Consider the following 17,496-nt stretch of genomic DNA (forward strand, 5'->3'; position numbering starts at 1 on the left):
CTGTTCTCAGCCACACTGCCACCATTTAAGCTGGGAGGGTGACAACAGGATCTAGGGAAGGAGTTCCAATAGGGAGTTTTCAGAGCCACCCCAGAACGGGAAAAAAGCTACCGGGGCTCAGGTTTGATTTTGCTCCTGTGGATGGACCATTGGTCACCAGCCTGTGAGGTGACTCCTAAGACATGGGATAGCATTATCTTCTAGATAGCACTCATCTTGAAGAGCTTCGTAATAACTTGGGCAGGGCACGCCCTTTATGCTACCCCCCACCCCCACAAGGCTCCCTGGGGCTCCCTCCCGTAGATCCCTGAGGTGGGGGAGCCATCGAGAGAGAACAGCTTCACAGCAAACCCACAGCTGAGACACTGTTTTCCTTTTTTTTTTCTTCTTTCTCTTCGTTTTTAAAACAATATAGTGCAGACAGACCGCACTTCTCACAGTAGAATATAACGGTCAATTTTAGTATAAAAAAAAACATTCTCAGAGATTTGTAAATGCACTTAGTGCTCAGACAGGCCTTGGAGAGATACAGTACCGCTTCCTTCCGGAACGCCTGGGGCCTGCGGGGCCAGGGGACTGCAGGCCTTGAGGACTTCTGGGCTTATCTAAACCCCCTCCCCCGCCCCGCCCCAAGCAGTGCAGGCCAGACCTGGGGGAGGGGGTGTGTAGAATAGGAGCTGGATTGGGTATTCCAGTTATAGCCAGGTCACCCTCCCACTGGTCCCCAGGAGACCCCCGACACGTGAAGAAGGCAAGATCGTCCTTGCGAATGGAGCCTGAATTTACAGGTCCCTTGTTAGCACACCCCATGACATCTTTGTGCGGATAGGAAGATGGTGTCCCTTCCTTGAAATGCAGACGGCTGTAATAAATATACAAGTCTAGGTTGCATGTGGAGTCTCCTTGGGCGAGGTGCCCTTGTGTGAGCCACGCACCAGCTGTTCCCAGCAGCCCTGTGAGATGTGCTGGAGGGGACGGAAGAGAGGTTGGTCTGGGGTGCACAGAGTAGGGCGGGCGTGATTCCTAGTAGGGAGGGTGGGTGGGTCGGGGAAAGGTCAGCAGGAACGGGGCTGGTAGTCCTGAGGCCTCTGGGAGTCTGGAGTCAGGGTGGTCTTCACCTGGATTAGTTGGGGGGGGTGGGGCACTTTGGACCCAGGGACGAGCTGCGGATCCCCTTTGCTCCCTTTCTGAGACCGGGAGGTTGTGGGTAGAGACCCAGTGTATGTATGACACGGGGTGAGGAGCACCCCTCTGCTGGAGACCCAGAAGGAACTTCTTGTTTGCAGAAGGCCCTCTCTCCCTGCCTGGATGAACCTTGCAGCCTGCCCGGGACCCTCCCTGCTTCCTGGGGCAGCAAGTGTGGGGAGGGGGGAGAAGCCCTGGTGTATGAGGTCGACCTGCCTGCCCACTGTAGTGAGGAGGTAACCAGCCTGGCTTCCCTGTTGTCACAGGGCGGGCGGGCGGGCGGGGCGCCCTGCGAGCTCCCTGCCCAGTGCTATGGCCTGCCACCGCCTGCACCCTGTCCATCTGTCCACGTGCCCGCAGGGCAGACCTTATCTGTAGACAGGTAGGCGGATGTGGGCGTGCTGGTGGTCCAGCAGCCTGGGCACGGCCACCGTCTCGTAGCCCTTGCCTAGCATCTGTTCCTTGATGCAGGGTGGCCGGATGTCGTTGATGAGATACTCCAGCGACTGGAGACTGCTGCTCAGTACCGCTGTGTTACACACGCTCTTGCTGGTCAGGCCTGAGAGCGTGTCAACAGGAGGCCCGGCTAGCTCCCGGGCAGCTCCTGGCCCCAGCTCTGTCACTACGGCGGCAGCGGCTGCATTGTAACAGTCACTAGTAGGCGTCACCAGAACACTGTTCCAAGGGGCGGCGAAGTACTGGCCCACGGTGAAGCCGCCGGGCAGCCCCATGCCACAGTTGTGGGGCGACCCGTTGGCCCTCTCGAATGCCCTCCCGCTGCAAGTCTCTGGGGACTTGCTGGCGACGGTGCTGCTGCTACCGTAGGCCCGCAGCGGCTGGGGTGGGGGCGGGGGTGGCTTCTGTGGCCACAGCAGGTAATCCAGGCCGCCTTCCGAGTACCCTGCAGGTTTGGTGGCCCCAGCCAGTGTCAGGGCTGGTGTGGCTCCTTGGCTCAGTTCTGTGCCCTTCCGGCAGTCTGGCAGACCGGCTGTGGCCGAGTAAGCCACTCTAGGAAAACTAGGCACCGGGCCGTGCTTGGCTGGACTGGGGTGGGGCACGGCCACGCCCTGACAGGCGCTTGGTGCGACACCTGGGGCCTGGCACTGCTGGTTGAGCTGGTATAGGATGCTATGGATGGAGGGTAGGTTTGAGGGGGGCAGGGGCAGGCCCCGGCCCGGCAGAGGGATCACAGAGGTGGCAGTGGCTGCCGCAGGCAGGTTAGGCGGTGGTGCAGGTGCCTCGGGTGGCTTCGGGTAGGCCAAGGGCCCCAGGGTGCTAGGCACTGGGTAGGGTGCAATGCCCACCTGCACAGTGGCCGGTGACAGTTTGGTCCGCTTGCCCTCCACGCTCTTGAGCACGCTCTTGGTGTGCCCGGCAGGCGTGGCGGCAGTCGAGGAGACCGCAGCCTTGACGATGGCCAGCAGGCCCTGGTAGCCAGTGGTGTGCTGAGGGTAGGGGTTATAACGCTGGCCGCTGGTGTCATAGCCGTTGACTGTGCGGCTCAAGTGCTTGTGCTGCGGCACTCGGATGTTGGTGGGGAAGATCTTGATGGACAGGGGGCTGTTGGCCACCTTCTCGGCATACGCGTCCAGCTCGGCTGGGCTTGGGTAGCGGGAGGAAGGCATAGAGCTGGCCACTGACTCGCCTGCAGGGACAGAAGCACAAGTGAGAAACAGGCCGGCAGCCACAGCCCCTCGCTCCCCACCAGCTCCGGGAACTGCCCGGTCTCCTTACCCCTCACTTTTCCCAATTCCTCCCACACTTCCAATGTCTGGACCAAAACATACAGTTCAGAGAGGTAGCTGCACACGTGTGCAAGGTGAGACACAGGCCCCACCAGTCCTCAAGCCACAGGCAAGCTTTTTCCTCTTTGAGATAGGAACCTGTGCGCTCGTGCGTGTGTGTGCGCTCGCGCGCGCTCCAAGTTGCCCTCAAACTAGATGCAGGAATAACCTTGAAGCTCTGATTCCTCTGCCCTTCCCTTCCGGGTATCCCGGCGTGTGCCATTACACCCTGCTATGCACTGCCTGGATTCCAACCCGGAGCCTCACCACGCCAGGCCCTACCAAGCGAGCACCCGAGGCCCTAACCCACTTCCAGCAACAGACTAGCTGTGCTGGCGTCCCAGGCAGGGCGAGATGGCTCCAACTCGGGGTGCTCCTGGTGGCTGCCCTGTTAATACTGGGTGTGACATTCTAGCTTGTAAGACTTACTGCAGGTGGCCACAACCCGCTCTGCCCCGAGGGGAGTAGGGGAGCTGCTGGTCTGAAGACCCTCTCTCGACACCCTGACGCCATTCTAGAGCCTAGCCCACAGCTTCCTCTGAGGCAGAGGGACACGGTCAGGGGTCAGTGTGGCATACAGGGGGACCTGTACAGGTGCTGGTGGGTGGGGGTCTGGGTGGAGCCATGGGTAGGTGGGCTGTGTAGTCCTGGATGAGCTGTGCACTTACATGAGCCGTCAGCCTTCCCACCTATGGAAGGGGGATAACAATGGTGCCAGGTCAGCAGGGTGACCTTGGCTGTACCAAGTGGGGTAAGGCAGAGAACGCAGGGCCAGGACATTGTAACTCCGGGGAATTCAGGTAAAGGGTTTCACTATGCCGAGCCTCCCTTTCTTCGTCTGTAAAGTAGGGCAATGCTGCTACCAAGGCTACCTCCTCCGGTATCTGGGAGGGTTTAGCAGGTCCCTGCGCATGAGGCAGAACTGAGGGGGGGGGAATCTGTGTTGTTCAACTCTGGCCCAGGGCAGGGCCTCACCAGAGAGTGACACCTACGTGGTCCTTTCAATCGGAGGCCTCCTGTCTAGTCCTCCCAGAGCCCTGACCTATGCAGCCTTGGTGTGGCGTTAGTGTGGATGAAGGTTCTCTGTACTTGGGAGGCCAGCAGCATATGCAAGCCACACAGTCATGGCTGGCAGAGAGGCCAGGAGTTAGCTCCCCCAGACAGGGTCACCAGAGGCAGCTGGGAGAGCTCATGCCAGCAGAGACAGGGTCTGCGCACACCAGAGTGGCCTCTCAGTACTCTGGGCACTCCAAACGGTCGGAGGTCTATACCTGTCACGACTAGGGTGTGTACACTGGTGGCTTCTGGTGGACCGGGTGGCTGCTTCACATTTCAAAGTGTATGGCAACAGACTTGGAGGAGAGATCTGTCCAGCCCCACGGGTCAGCAAGTGCTTTGGTCAGGGACCTGCACAGCTACAGATGGTGATGCAGTGGGGGGCGGTGCCAACACAGAGCGGGTAAGCACCCTTTCGCCTCTCAATCTTGGGGCCTAACCCGGGCCCAGCAGGTATATCCACCCCTGCCCTGCCCGGCCATCCCCTGCTCTTAAGTAGCCTAAAATAAACTTGGTGTGGAGAATGGAAATGTCACTTTGGCCAATGGGGGAATCTTTCTCTGCGATTGGATTTAAACTACATTATACAAGCAATTTCATGGGCACTTAGCACCGCTCTGAGAGTCCCGCAAAAAAAGGGACCAGCTCTTCACTCGCCGGCCATAAATCAGCAGTTGCTATAATGAGCACAAAAAAATGTCACTTTTATGCAATTTTACAGATGAACGAAACTGGTGAAATTAGCTATGGAAACCTACCAGACTCAGCAAAAGCAGCTGCCGGGAGGGGAGAAAATGAAACCCCCTTAAACTCTCTTTCCAGGCAAGCGTCTGCCATTGCGGTGCGAAAACTCATTTGCCCTCTGCGTTATGCTTTCGTTCCGAGTTTATCTTGAGTATCCAATGAGCCACCAACTGTGAAAATGATTAAATCTACAAAATCTATCTAATGGATGGAATAAATTAGGTGCTCAAAACCTTAAGGAAGAAAAAGAGAGAGGGTTGTTCTCCGGTCTTGTTACCCAAAGAGGGCGCACCGTCGCCCCCATGTGGTCAGTGGGCATACTGCGTGTGGTGGTTGGTCTGGGGTGCTGAGGAAGGAGGATGATTGTGGATATGGGGCCTCTCTGCCAGCGGTGACTGGGTGGCTCGTGTATGGAGGGCCAGATGACTGTGTGAGGGGAGGGGATGGCATCCCTCTGACGTACGTAGGGTGGGTGGATGTGACATGTGGCAGTCGGCTTGGAGACCTGTCTTCCTGACCAACCACTCAAGTCCCTGCAAGTGCCCGGGGGCCATACAGGCAGGGTTAAACTTTATAATCAGTAAGACCCTTTGGAAGGGTCTCCCACGATACAGAGTCACTCGACGAGGACCTTGGAGAGGCTATGGAGATGGCTGAAGCCAAGGCAATGGCCTTGAAAGTCTTGTTGGAAGCAGAGTTTGGTCCCAGCTGGGCCTGAGGGACCCTTGGGTTTCTGAGTCCCAACAGCCGTAAGGTCACAAGGTAAGATGACATATGGGTCTCTACTTTTCAGTTGAAGAGATTTAGAGGTTACAACCAGCCAAGGTGAGAGCTAGGTCAATCTACTCCACCCCAGGTGGGGCCTAGAGGGGCTGGGGCCAGCCTTGGGAGGCCATCATCTAACTTCGAGGGGGAAGAGAGAGAGAGAGAGAGGAAAGAGGAGGGAGGGAGGGAGGGAGGAAGGGAGAGAGAGAGAGAGAGACACACAGACACAGACACACACACATACATACACAGAGAGAGAGAGAGAGAGAGAGAGAGAGAGAGAGAGAGAGAGAGAGAGAGAGAGAGGGAGAGAGACTGACTGCCTGCCTGCCTGCCTGCCTGCCTGCTTGGGCAGACACTGTTTCCTGGCTGGTGCTTGGTAAGCCTCGGGCATGGCCATGGCTGCTGGAGTCCCCAATCACAAACCTGCTTTAAACCATGGCCTCCACGTACACCTTTGACATAGTAGCCTCTGCCTTAAACCTTGGTCCCCAAAAGACTTTCTCTGGCTATCCCCCAGTACTTCAAACAGCCTGCTTTGCGGTGGACTTGGATTGGGGCCCTGGGCTACTTGGCTCCTGGGCCCAGGTTGGCAAAGTTCCAGACTTTTCTGTGGCGAAAACCCAGCCACAAGCGCTCGCTCGTGCCGTCAGTCTGTTTGGTAAACACAGGGCCCTAGGGGAAGGGGAGGGGTCCTCATGGAAGGGCTGGGGGGCTCTGTGACAGTGGGCTCCTCAGTCAGGTGAAGGGGGGGGAGATTCAGTGCCCCATGTTCTAACTGGTTTGGGGAGCCTCCTCTTGGCACCTTCATCATGGAAGGGACCAGCAGACACATCCATTTGGGACCCCTGCCCACTGGAATACCCACCATTCCCTGGGATCGACTGTGCAGGCAGCAAGCTAAGGTGCTGGCACCCTGGATGGGGTGGTGGGCAGCAGTAAGTCCAGAAACAGGATGGTAGCAGGCTGACGGGGTGGTGGACAGGTCTGCGTTCTTGGGCACATCTCCCATAGAGAGTGGTGTCTGATTCCCCTGACTGACGCGAACTGGATTAGTGCTTGATTGTACTGGGGAGAATGTAGTGTGGGTGGGCAGAGGAGTGGCTTTTATGAGTTGACTTTTCTTTCTATCTACCTATCTATCCATCCATCCATCCTTTCTTTTTTTTCAAACCACAGTGTCTTCTTTTTTTTTAAAGATTTATTTATTTTATTTATGTGAGTGTACTGTAGCTGTCTTCAGACACACCAGAAGAGGGTATCAGATCCCATTACAGATGGTTGTGAGCTACCATGTGGTTGCTGGGAATTGAACTCAGGACCTCTGGAAGGACAGTCAGTGCTCTTAACCGCTGAGCCATCTCTCCAGCCCCCCATCCATTTTTCTTATCCTATCATCTGTCTATACATCCACCCATTCATCCATCTACCCATCATCCATCCATTCACCCACCCTATCTCCCTCCCTCCCTCTCTCTCTCTCTCTCTCTCTCTCTCTCTCTCTCTCTCTCTCTATCTCTCTACCTCTCTTTCTCTCTTTAAACACATGGTCTCTCTATGTATCTCTCTGTCCTGGAACTCACTTTGTAGACCTCACAAAAGTTTTCAGAGCTGGCCTGCCCCCACCTTCTGAGTGCTGGGATCAAAGGTATCCAGTACCACTCCTGGTAACTCTGTAAAAGGCCGCATGGCCTCCACTTGCACCCAGCTGTGTGGAGAGGCCACAGACAAGTATCTTGCATTCAGAAGACCTAAGCCGCTCTCCCTCCACCCTGGGGAACATTATTGGGAGACTCCTGTCCTGTCCTGTCTGGGGTGTACTGGCTGCTTGGCGCAGATTCCTGGGATAGTTTACTTCGCTGCCTTGGGAATCAGCAGTGAGGTTCAGTGGGCTGAATGATGGGCTGGAGGGGGCTCCTGGCTTGGACCCTGTGGTCAGTGAGGAAGTGACCTCTAGAGGGGCTGGCAACACAGAGAGCTCAGTGTTGGCCCCGGGGCCACTGTGGTCATCTGGGTGTGTGCTCCAAGTGGTAAGTTCCCCAGGGATGGATACAGAATATCCCCCTGTTGCGTCTGAAGTTTGGTCCTTAACTGGTGGTGCAGGGCTGATGGGGTTACAAGGACCCTAACAGGTTAATCCATAGAACTGTGTCCATCTCGAGTGGGGTACTAAGTGGGCCTGGCTGGAGAAAGTGGGGTGGGGAGTGGGAGGCAGGTGACAGGCTTTTAAGTGTACCCTGTGTGCCTCCGGGCACCACCGTCCTTCTCTGAGCCTGCGTAAACTGGCTTCCCACTGTGTGAACCCCGGAGGTTCTCAGGAGCAGATTGGAGGGGCCGGACTTCCTTGTGTCCTTGGACACTGATCACAATGACTCTTCTGAAGCTCCACTACTGGTGTTCAAGGCAACATTGGAGGTACTGCCCTCCTCTCCCTTTGCAGTCTCCTTTCCCGGCACAGGTCCTGTATCTGTCATGTGCTCCCTCTGGGCCAGGTACTGTGCCCTCCTGAGACCGCTCTGGAGGGGAGGCCTGGTTTCTCAGGAAAGGTTAGGCACTCGGGGGGGACGGCCGGCATCAAGCAAGGGTGACCCGGGCTGCCTCTCCCTGTTCATCTCTCCCCCCAATCCATCACCATCCGTGAAGCCCCCATTAAAGGCTTGTCTGGAGATTTAAAAGGCTGGTAGGAAGTGCCGGGCGAACTGTCGCTGCCATTAAGTTAATGTTATGGGCCTTTTACAGGTGCGTTAAATAGATGCGGTTATTAACGAGTATATTAAGCCAATTAAAACCAGCCCTCTGAGTGGAGTTTAATGTTGCCTCAGGGAGACAAGAGATGGCTTCACTGCATGGCTGCCAGGCAGGGAAGGGAGGGCGGGGCTCCACTGTGGGGTCCACAGCACTGAGGAGCTAAGCCACTAGAATTGGTTCTCAGGCTTCATTTTGACCATGAGGCCTTGGTTCTTGAAAGGGCGGTGGCTTCTAGGTTCCGAGAGACTTAAGCACGCAAAGAGTTACTTGTTCAAGGGGGAGTGTGGAGTCGTCAGCCTAGAATTCCTGGTTCTGTGCCCCAGACCTGCTGCAGGATCCAGGTCTGGATCACTGGGGACAAGCTGTGCTTTGTGAGGTAGATACTGGGGCTGGCTCCATTACACAGAGTGGGGACCTGCTCAGGACCAAGAGGCTGCAGACAGCAGCTTCGAACTGGTGGCCAGGCCCCTCCTGATTCATGGCACACATCCCTGGAGCAGTAGTTCCAGGGGACCTCAGGTTTCAGGGTACAGAACAAGGCTGTCCTCTTCACACAGGAGTGTGGGGCTAGTATCACTTCCTTTCCTCATCCGCTGTCTCTCCCTCCTGGAGGATCAGGAAGTCCCAGGACATTCTGTGTTGAGATGAGGAGGGAGGGGTGTGTGGGTCCTCTTCCAGGAAAGGGTCCCTGGGCACCACCCTTCATCTGTATTCCCCTTCACCATGACACTCCGCCCTTGGAGGTGGCAGCCTCCTGAATGCTCAATTAACGTGACACTAATTAGCTGGTGGCACCAGCAGAATGCCTAATGAGGTCTATCGGGAGGGGCTGGGAGGCTACTGGGCAGGGGAGAACAGCTGTTCTCTGGTCTTTATTGGGAAGGACTCAAGCCGTCACAGGGGGCTGCTGCTGGGTACCTTGCTGGCTGTCCCAGGGACCTCAATCTGCTGCGCCTACTGACCCCTCGTGGTTGACCAGAGGATCAGACCCTGGATAATTGCAGGCATGTTCTGTTAATGGCTGGGGACCTCCTGGGCTTGGGGTGATAATAGCTCTGGGGTGAGAGAAGGTTCAGATGCTTGGGCACATGAATGAAGCCACATATGCCTAATCAGGGGGGCATCCTGCACATACTGAAACAGGTAGGCACTCCCCAGGCCTTCCTCAAGTGCTGGCTGGAGCCTTAGGGTGGCCTCTGAATCCCAGAAGGTGGGGCTGGAGGACTTCCATCCTTCCTCACCCTAACGTGCCTGTCCCTCACCTGAGCCTCCGGATTTCTTACCCCTCTCCCCTTTAGCTTGGCTGTTTAGTCTGCACCCTCCGCAGGTAGGTCAGCCCTGACTCATTCCTGCCATGCCCAGCCTCCTCTCTGGCTCTCCTGTCCTTTGTCCACTGCCAGAGCTCTACCTTCTCTCAGTTCTAGTTCTCTATGTTCACACTTCAGGAAGTAGCATTAAATACCAGGTCCGAGGGTGTAGCTCGGCCGTAGAACAGCTGTGGAGCAAACACACAAGGCCCTGGGTTCCATCCCCGGCACTGGGAGAAACAAAGGACAGAAAACGAAACAAAACACCAATTCTCTTTCTAACAGCATCGAAAATAATAGGATACCCAGGGATACATTGTAACAGAAAGAACAAAATGGTCTGAGAGGGACAAGACGTGGAAAGAAACGACTTCAGTAAATGGGAAGGCATCCCATTCTCCTGCACGGGGACACTTAGGGTTGGTGTCCCAGACTCTGCCATTCCTGTCAGAATCTCAGCTGGCCTCCTTGCAGAAACTTCTGGGGATCCAGAAGAGCCCAAACCATTTCTAATTTTGAAGCCAAATTACAAGACTCAGGCCCCGGGGGGGACCAGGCCTAAGGAGAGGCAAGAGCAGCACGGCAGGGTACTAGAGAGTCCGATGTGAAATTCGCAGAACCATTCAGTAGGGAGAAAGCTGGTCATTGTCCTAGACACGGTTTCTCTGTGTAGTCCTGAAACTCGCTTTGTAGGCCAGAAATCTGCCTGCTTCCGCCAGGATCAAAGGTGTATGCCACCAGCTAAAGTTGATCTTTTTAGACTGGTGGTGTAGACAGCTTAGATATTTAGACACTGGTAGAGCGGTTAGTTCACAGCTGCAGAGTAATGAGGTTGGATCATTTCATACAAAAATCACCTTGATATATCAGGGGCCTACATGGAGAAGCTAAAACTTGGGCTAGAGAGATGCCTCAGCGGTTAAGAGCACTGATTGCTCTTCCAGAGTCCTGAGTTCAAATCCCAGCAACCACATGGTGGCTCACAACCAACTGTAGTGGGATCTGGCGCCCTCTTCTGGCGCACGGGCATATATGCAGGCAGAACACTGTCAATAAATCTCTTTAAAAAAAGAAAAGCTAAAAATTTTCAAGACCCTTTTATTCATTTATTACACGTGGGGATGGAGAGCAAGCACACCCCACGTGTGCACGGGGCTACAACTTTATCCACCATGTGGGTCTTGGGCAGTGACTCAGTCCTTGGACTTGACAGCTGGCGCTTCCACCCACTGCGTATTCCCTGGCCTCGAGACCTGCGGGACAGCTCGGGTCACACAAGTCCTCGTCTAAAAGCACCCTAACAAAAGAAATGGATGCCACTAGAATCCAACAGTTCCTGCTTCAAAGGGGGATTGGGAAGTCCGATGAAGAAGACAGCTCTAGAATGGGAAAAGATTCACACGTCACAAGCGTGAAATAGGACTCGTACCCAGAATGCACTTGGGACCTGGATAACCCAAGGGAGAGGCAAGGTACTGCGTTGGAAGAAGAGCTGCAGAGACACTTCCAAAGACACGCAAAGGCCGGTGAGCACATGAAACACATTAAAAAACGCCCTGACTATAATAAAGACACAGAGTAGCTGGGTGTGGGCACACACCTGTAACCCGGCGCCCAAGAGGCTGAGGCAAGAGGGTTGCTGTAATTTGAGGCTTGCTTGGGCTGCAGCGGGAGCTCCTGCCTCCGCGCAACATAAAATAAAGGGCTGTGGGGCTGGAACTGAGGTCTTTGCTAAGTAAGAGCTCTTGCCACGCCCACCCACCATCGGCAGAACAGTCACACCTTTGCTTTCAGCGCTTGGATGGCTGTTGGGCAGTAAGATACACTGGGCTGTGTGGCCTAAGGTTGGAAGTGGCTGTCCACACACGAAGCCCAGCATCCTCTGTGGTAGAAGGCCGTTTAGAGTCAGTCTTCTCCCGGTGTTTTATGTGTGATCTTTGTGTGTGTGTGTGTGTGTGTGTTCTTTCTCTCCCTGTGGACAGGCAGTGTGGCCTGGGGTCTTTGCTCCCACCAAGTTCCAAGCCCTCAGGTTCACCGGCACTTGAGTCTGACTGGATCCTCCAGACAGACAAGGGGCAGGGGCCTGGCACACCAGACCTTCCTCCCCCTCAGGAAGGACAAAGTCTGATGCACCTGTCTCTTATAGTTTATCTTTTACATTTTTATTCTGTGGGTGGGAAGGCAACGTATGCGGAGGTTAAAGGACAACTTTAAGAGTCAGCTCTCAAAAAAAAAAAAAAAAATGCTAGTAGCTTGAAGCTCACTGGGGCAGAAGCTCCCAGTGGCAGGTCACAGGGAGTGCCAAACTGTGGGTAAGGGTGGGAGTCGGACTGAAAAGTCCACCCCATCTTGGGTTCCGTGCCCTTCAGTGGTTCTCTTCCATGGAGATGCTCAGGGGTGGGGAACCTCTCACACTGCTGGAGAGACAGATGTTGAGGCCAAGGAGGCGGCAGGCAAACGGTTGGGATTGGCTGCCACTGTCCAGTCCCTCTCCTAGAGCCACACACATGCCCTGCATGGGATCCAGATAGGACCTGACCCCACCCAACACCCTTAGATCCATCTCAGTCCCTGGGCCCTTTGGGGGAAGATGGTAAACCCCAGGGTCTGACAAAGGCTGCCCACTGCTCTTGGGAAACTGCTCATCCCCCTACAGTGCCCTTGAGCACAACAGTCCCTGAGCTCCGCCCCCCAAGCCCCCAGCTACAGAGCACCTCCCTGGGGCTCTCTGTGGAGCCTGCATTTTCAGCAATGCACAACGCAAAGTTTGTGAAAGTCAAATATTTGTTAGCTGCTGAGATCCTGCCAATCTAAGTCAGGTTTCTGCAGCAAGGGTGACCAGGTCCTGCTTGGGACCCTGGGACTCTGGCCAATGGGAAAGGCTTGGCTCTTAGGTCTGAGGGAGGGGAGGGGGCCACACACACTCTGTTCTGTTCACGTCATTTTGCTAGTCAGCTGGGATAGCCTGCTCTGTGCTCTGACAGATGTAACCTGTGGCAGCTGGTTCTTTTGTAGTTCTGTAAGACAGGCTACTGGGATCCCTCTCACACAGGAAAGGGACAAGGGTCTCAAACTGGCTCCCCACCCCTTGGATTTGTTGATGTCATCTGATCCTTTTGTTATAAAAGGGGACGCAGGTCCTAAAACACTGATTAGTTTGCCCAAGTTCTCGATGGCCACAGCCTGACCAAGACCTTCCTACCTTGGGGTTAACCTGGCATAGCAGTGAAGTTCAGGCTAGCCCTTTCACTCTTTGAATTCTGCTTGGGGCAAGAGAGATGGAGAGCCGCTGTCCAACTAGGCAAGGTGGGCCATGCCTACAATCCCAGCACGCAGGAGGCAGAAGCAGGGGGGTTGCCAGGAGTTTGTGGCTAACCTGGGCTGCATGTTGAGACCCTATCTGAAAACAAGGACAGACCCTGTGAGAACAAGACCCGCCTAGAACTCAACCAGAAACAGCCCAGACGCCGGACCTGAGGTGACTAATGGTGCCTCTCCATCTGTGTAGGGTTGCACATGGCTGCCGAGGCCTGAATGCAAACAAAAATGCAGAACAGGTGAGGGACAGAGGACAGCAGGAAGTGGTGATGTGCTGAGCCAGAGGACACCAGGGGACACCCCCAACACAAAGCCTCAGTCCCTCTTCCAGAGACAGGAGAGGCTCATGGGACATAGGCGGCTGAAGAGCACAGGGCAGGAACCTAACTGCTCTGTGGTGATGGAGGACAATCCAGCGAATGCAAGGCCCTGAGAGCCCACTCGGACATGGCCTCAGCTCTTCTGAATCCTGCAAGAACTTCTGGTGAGCAGCCAGGCAAGGTAGGCTCACTTCCTCCAGGGGTAAGCCATGTTGAACGAGCATCAGACGTCATCAAAATAAGGCTCGGACAAGGTCATGGGTGGTATGAACGACACCCCAAGAGGAGATCACCGCCATCGGAGAGACGGCGGTGACAGCCCAGTGCTTCATGCAGGTACTGACCAGAAGACCGGTAGTAAAAGCCACTGTTTTTGTAAAGCAGGAACACCAAGTAGTGGAGCAAGGGGAGGTGTGAACGCTCCACAAAGCATAGGGAGAGAGAAGGCACAGAGGGAGAAATGGGTGTGTGTAGGGGGGGACCATGAAAGCCAGGCTTAGTGTCTGTCTCAGTTAAGGTTTTACTGCTGTGAACAGATACCATGACCAAAGCAACTTTTTTATAAGGACATGTAATTGGGGCTGGCTTACAGATTCAGAGGTTCAGTTCATTATCATCAAGGTGGGAACATGGCAGCATCCAGGCAGGCATTGTGTAGTAGGAGCTGAGAGTTCTGCATCTTCATCTGAAGGCTGCCAGCAGAAGACTGACTTCAGGCAGCTAGGATGAGGGTCTTAAAGCCCAAGCCCACAGGGCCACACCCCCTCCAACAGGGCCACACCTCCAAGGCCACACCCCCTCCAACAGGGCCACACCTATCCCAAGAAGGCCACACCTCCTCTAGCAAGGCCACACCCATTCCAACAAAGCCACACCTCCTGATAGTGCTGCTTCCTGGCACAAGCACATACAAACCATCACAAGAGGCTATGGGCCCAGGAAGGGGCTGCAAACAGGTCAACCCATGACAGTTTGGTAAAGGAAGGACGCGGAAGACATCTAAGTTGGAAAAGAAGGGTCTAGGGGATGGAGGGCGGCATAAAGCTTCATTTTCTTTAACTCCTTCAGCTTAAAAGGCAAGGCTTAGAGAATTTGGTATGTGGGAAATCCAGAATACTGATCGCCTGAGGTGTCACCCAGCAGCACTCCGGGGCCAGCTGGCTTCAGATGGCGGAATGCAAGGCTGAAAGCACTGGTGCTGCTATCTTATTTCCTGAGGACACAGTGAAATGTGGGAGCAGCAAGGGCTGCTGCGATGGCCCCGGAAGGGAAAGAGGGCCCGGTTACAGGGCAGAGCACTCTCACTTTCACCAGAAGATGCCACTTGCTGATGCAAAGCCAGCTCTAGGGAGCAGTGGCAGAACACACTGATTTCGACGTTTTCTTAGGGGAAAATGACACAGAGCTAGAAACAGAACTGGGTGGGGTAGGGTAGGGATGACTCCGCCCATGGAGCACCTGCCTCAAACCAGGAGGACTTGAGCTCACATCCTTGGCTGGATGTGAATGGGAGGCAGAGGGACAAGGAGGTCCTTGGTGAGCACTGTGTTTAGAGACAGTGGAGAGCAGAGGAAGGCACTTGATGTCACTCTCTGGCAACACACACACATACACACACCTACTCATTCACACACACACATGCACACACACACAACTCTCACACACACACATGCACACACACACACATACAGGCACACAGACACTCATACACACACACACACACACACACACCACGAATTTGATCAGTTGAAGCTCCAGCTACCTGAAGACAAGCAGAGCACCCAGGTCATAGCGCAAGAGGAAATACAACAAAATCCTCCAACTCTTTGAGCTCAGTACACACACATCGGCCACACCACTAAGTAAGTAATAAGTGGGGGGGAGGGGTCATGTTTGTGTCACAAAGCTTAATCCAACTTGACAGCACGAGAGATGCATCTAAACGTAGTAACCCAGAGAAGTCACAAGTGCAGAACTAGCAAAGGTTATCAAGAAAATTAGAACTCAGAAGCAGAGATTAGCTATCCTAAGTCACATCCAAACCCCAAAGTGTTAAATAGATTTGCTTTTTTTAAAAAGGACTTATTTCCTATGAAGGTTTAGGGTTCTAAAATAGGCACATTAAACAGGGTCGAGGTGTTGTGATGGACTGACTCTATGAGGGGAAACAAGTCTGGAACTCGCTAGCAGGGGGCAGCTCGGTTATCCAGAGAAATACAGAGGAAGCACGTGTGAGACAAGCACTGACTCCCAAAGGCAGGTTCGGCTTCTAAGTTCTCACAGAAAACAAAACCAAACCCGAGGTTACTTTGTATCACAAAGAACTCCAGACAAGATCTGGCATCTTGCCAGAGCTACGTCCCTAGACACCCAGACTTCAATACATTTTTAGAAGCATCTCTGATCATGACACGAGGAAGGATGGACAGGTGAGGCTCTGGTAAGTCAGAATGAAGTAAAGATCAACCAAAATTGGAAAACTGGAAAGTAAAATTCAAAATACAAATATAGACTTTGTAGCCTTTTCCCTTTAAAAAAAATAGAGGGCATGCAAGATGGCTCAGTGAGTGGGTAATGGCTCTTGATGCCAAACCTGGGACCCACATGGTGGAAGGAAGGAACTGAGTCCTGCAACTTGTCCTCCGACCTCCACACGCCAGCCATGGTATACTGCTTCCCATACACATGATTTTTTTAAGTAAAAAAAAAAAATCACTGTAAAGGTTTAAGTCTGTAACTCAAAAAAAAAAAATAACTTCAAAATGCCCTACGATTTTTTTTTCTTTCTTTTTTTTTCCGGGGCTGGGGACCGAACCCAGGACCTTGCGCTTCCTAGGCAAGCACTCTACCACTGAGCCAAATCCCCAACCCCGCCCTACGATTTTAATAGAAGATAAATCAATGAATCAGAATCCCTAGAAGGGTAATATTTCTAATAAATACTATAGATGGATCTTTGGGGAAAGGCAGTAGATCATATCATTAGCTAATCTAATCAGGAAGAACAAGGGAAGAGGCTAGGAGATGGCCCAGTCAGCAGAGTGCCTGTGTCCCTTAGAACCCACTAAGTGGGACGTGGTGACACATGACCGTAACCCCAGCACCGGGGAAGCAAAAACAGCCAAATGCCTGGGGCTCCCTGGCAGCCGAGTCAGCAAGTTGCAGCCAAGTGAGAGAGGCTGTCTCAAACAAGCAAGCCCAGGAACCTGACTGAGGTCATCCTCCGGCCTCTACGGCTACACCACATGAAGCAGCACACACACAGAAAATCCCCAGCACCAGGAGAGATGCCGCCTAAGAGCTTCTCCACTCTGCTCAGCCCTATGGAAACTCAGCCGCGAAAAACCTGGATCTCAGACTCATTCAAGGAGCAGGAACATAGAACAATTATTAGAGCAGAAACAGTGAACAGTGTTAAAAGGCCACCGGCCCCACGTGGCACACACAGGCTGGTTCACCCTGAAGTGAAGCTTTCACAGACGGGGGTGGGGGGTGTGGGGGAATTACAGACAACAACGGACGTGGTAGGACATGGTAGGAGGGAGGAGGTTTGAGGTAGCCTGGGCTACATTATAAGAACCTGCTTTATCAGATGCTAAAGCTGTCTCTCTCTCTTTTAAGATTTATTTATTTATTATTTATAAGTACACTGTAGCTGTTCAGACACACCAGAAGAGGGCATCAGATCTCATTACAGATGGTTGTGAGCCACCATGTGGTTGCTGGGATTTGAACTCAGGACCTTTGGAAGAGCAGTCAGTGCTCTTAACCCTGAGCCATCTCTCCAGCCCCCTCTCTTTTTTTAAAGATTTATTTTATAAGTACACTGTCGCTATCCTCAGACACACCAGAAAAGGACATCAGATCCCATTGCAGATGGTTGTGAGCCACCATGTGGGTGCTGGGATTTGAACTCAGGACCTCTGGAAGAGCAGCCAGTGCTCTTAACTGCTGAGCCATCTCTTGAGTCTTAAAGCTGTCTTTCTAATTAAGGTAAGAAATTTAAAAGAACAGATCTGATCCTGAAAGTGTGCTGTAGAGTGGCCACCTGGAGAAAGCGTACGCTCATAACACGCAAGGCTGCCGGGAAGTGTTCCGACACCCATTCTTATTTTAAAAATAACAGGTATCAACACTCCCAAGAACACCCAGGAAATGCCAGCTGTGAAGGAGGTGTTTGGTCAAGGCAACCTCCGATTCCCATTTTATTAAACGTCCTAGCGATGTCAGTCAGAGAGTCAACTCCAGTCAACAAAGATAAACTAGGAG

The 17,496-nt window shown here is 53.6% G+C and overlaps 1 protein-coding gene across 6 annotated transcripts in view; it reads right to left on the reverse strand.

Moving 5' to 3' along the window:
- Positions 1 to 368: 368 nt before the first annotated feature.
- Fam222a (family with sequence similarity 222, member A) overlaps positions 369 to 17,496 on the reverse strand; it is a 46,483-nt gene continuing 29,355 nt past the window's right edge. For 4 of the 6 annotated variants that reach the window (XM_063271599.1, XM_017598444.3, XM_008769352.4 and 1 more), the window contains one exon: positions 369 to 2,830. In XM_063271599.1, the coding sequence (XP_063127669.1) occupies positions 1,554 to 2,830 (1,277 nt within the window). In that variant the 3' untranslated portion in view covers positions 369 to 1,553. Of the gene's footprint in view, positions 2,831 to 4,783; positions 4,940 to 17,496 lie in introns of all 6 variants that reach the window. The other 2 variants (XM_039089709.2, NM_001109067.1) reach the window with 2 other exon arrangements.

Source organism: Rattus norvegicus, chromosome 12 (genome assembly GCF_036323735.1).
Source record: "Rattus norvegicus strain BN/NHsdMcwi chromosome 12, GRCr8, whole genome shotgun sequence".
In the NCBI taxonomy this organism is placed as follows: domain Eukaryota; kingdom Metazoa; phylum Chordata; class Mammalia; order Rodentia; family Muridae; genus Rattus; species Rattus norvegicus.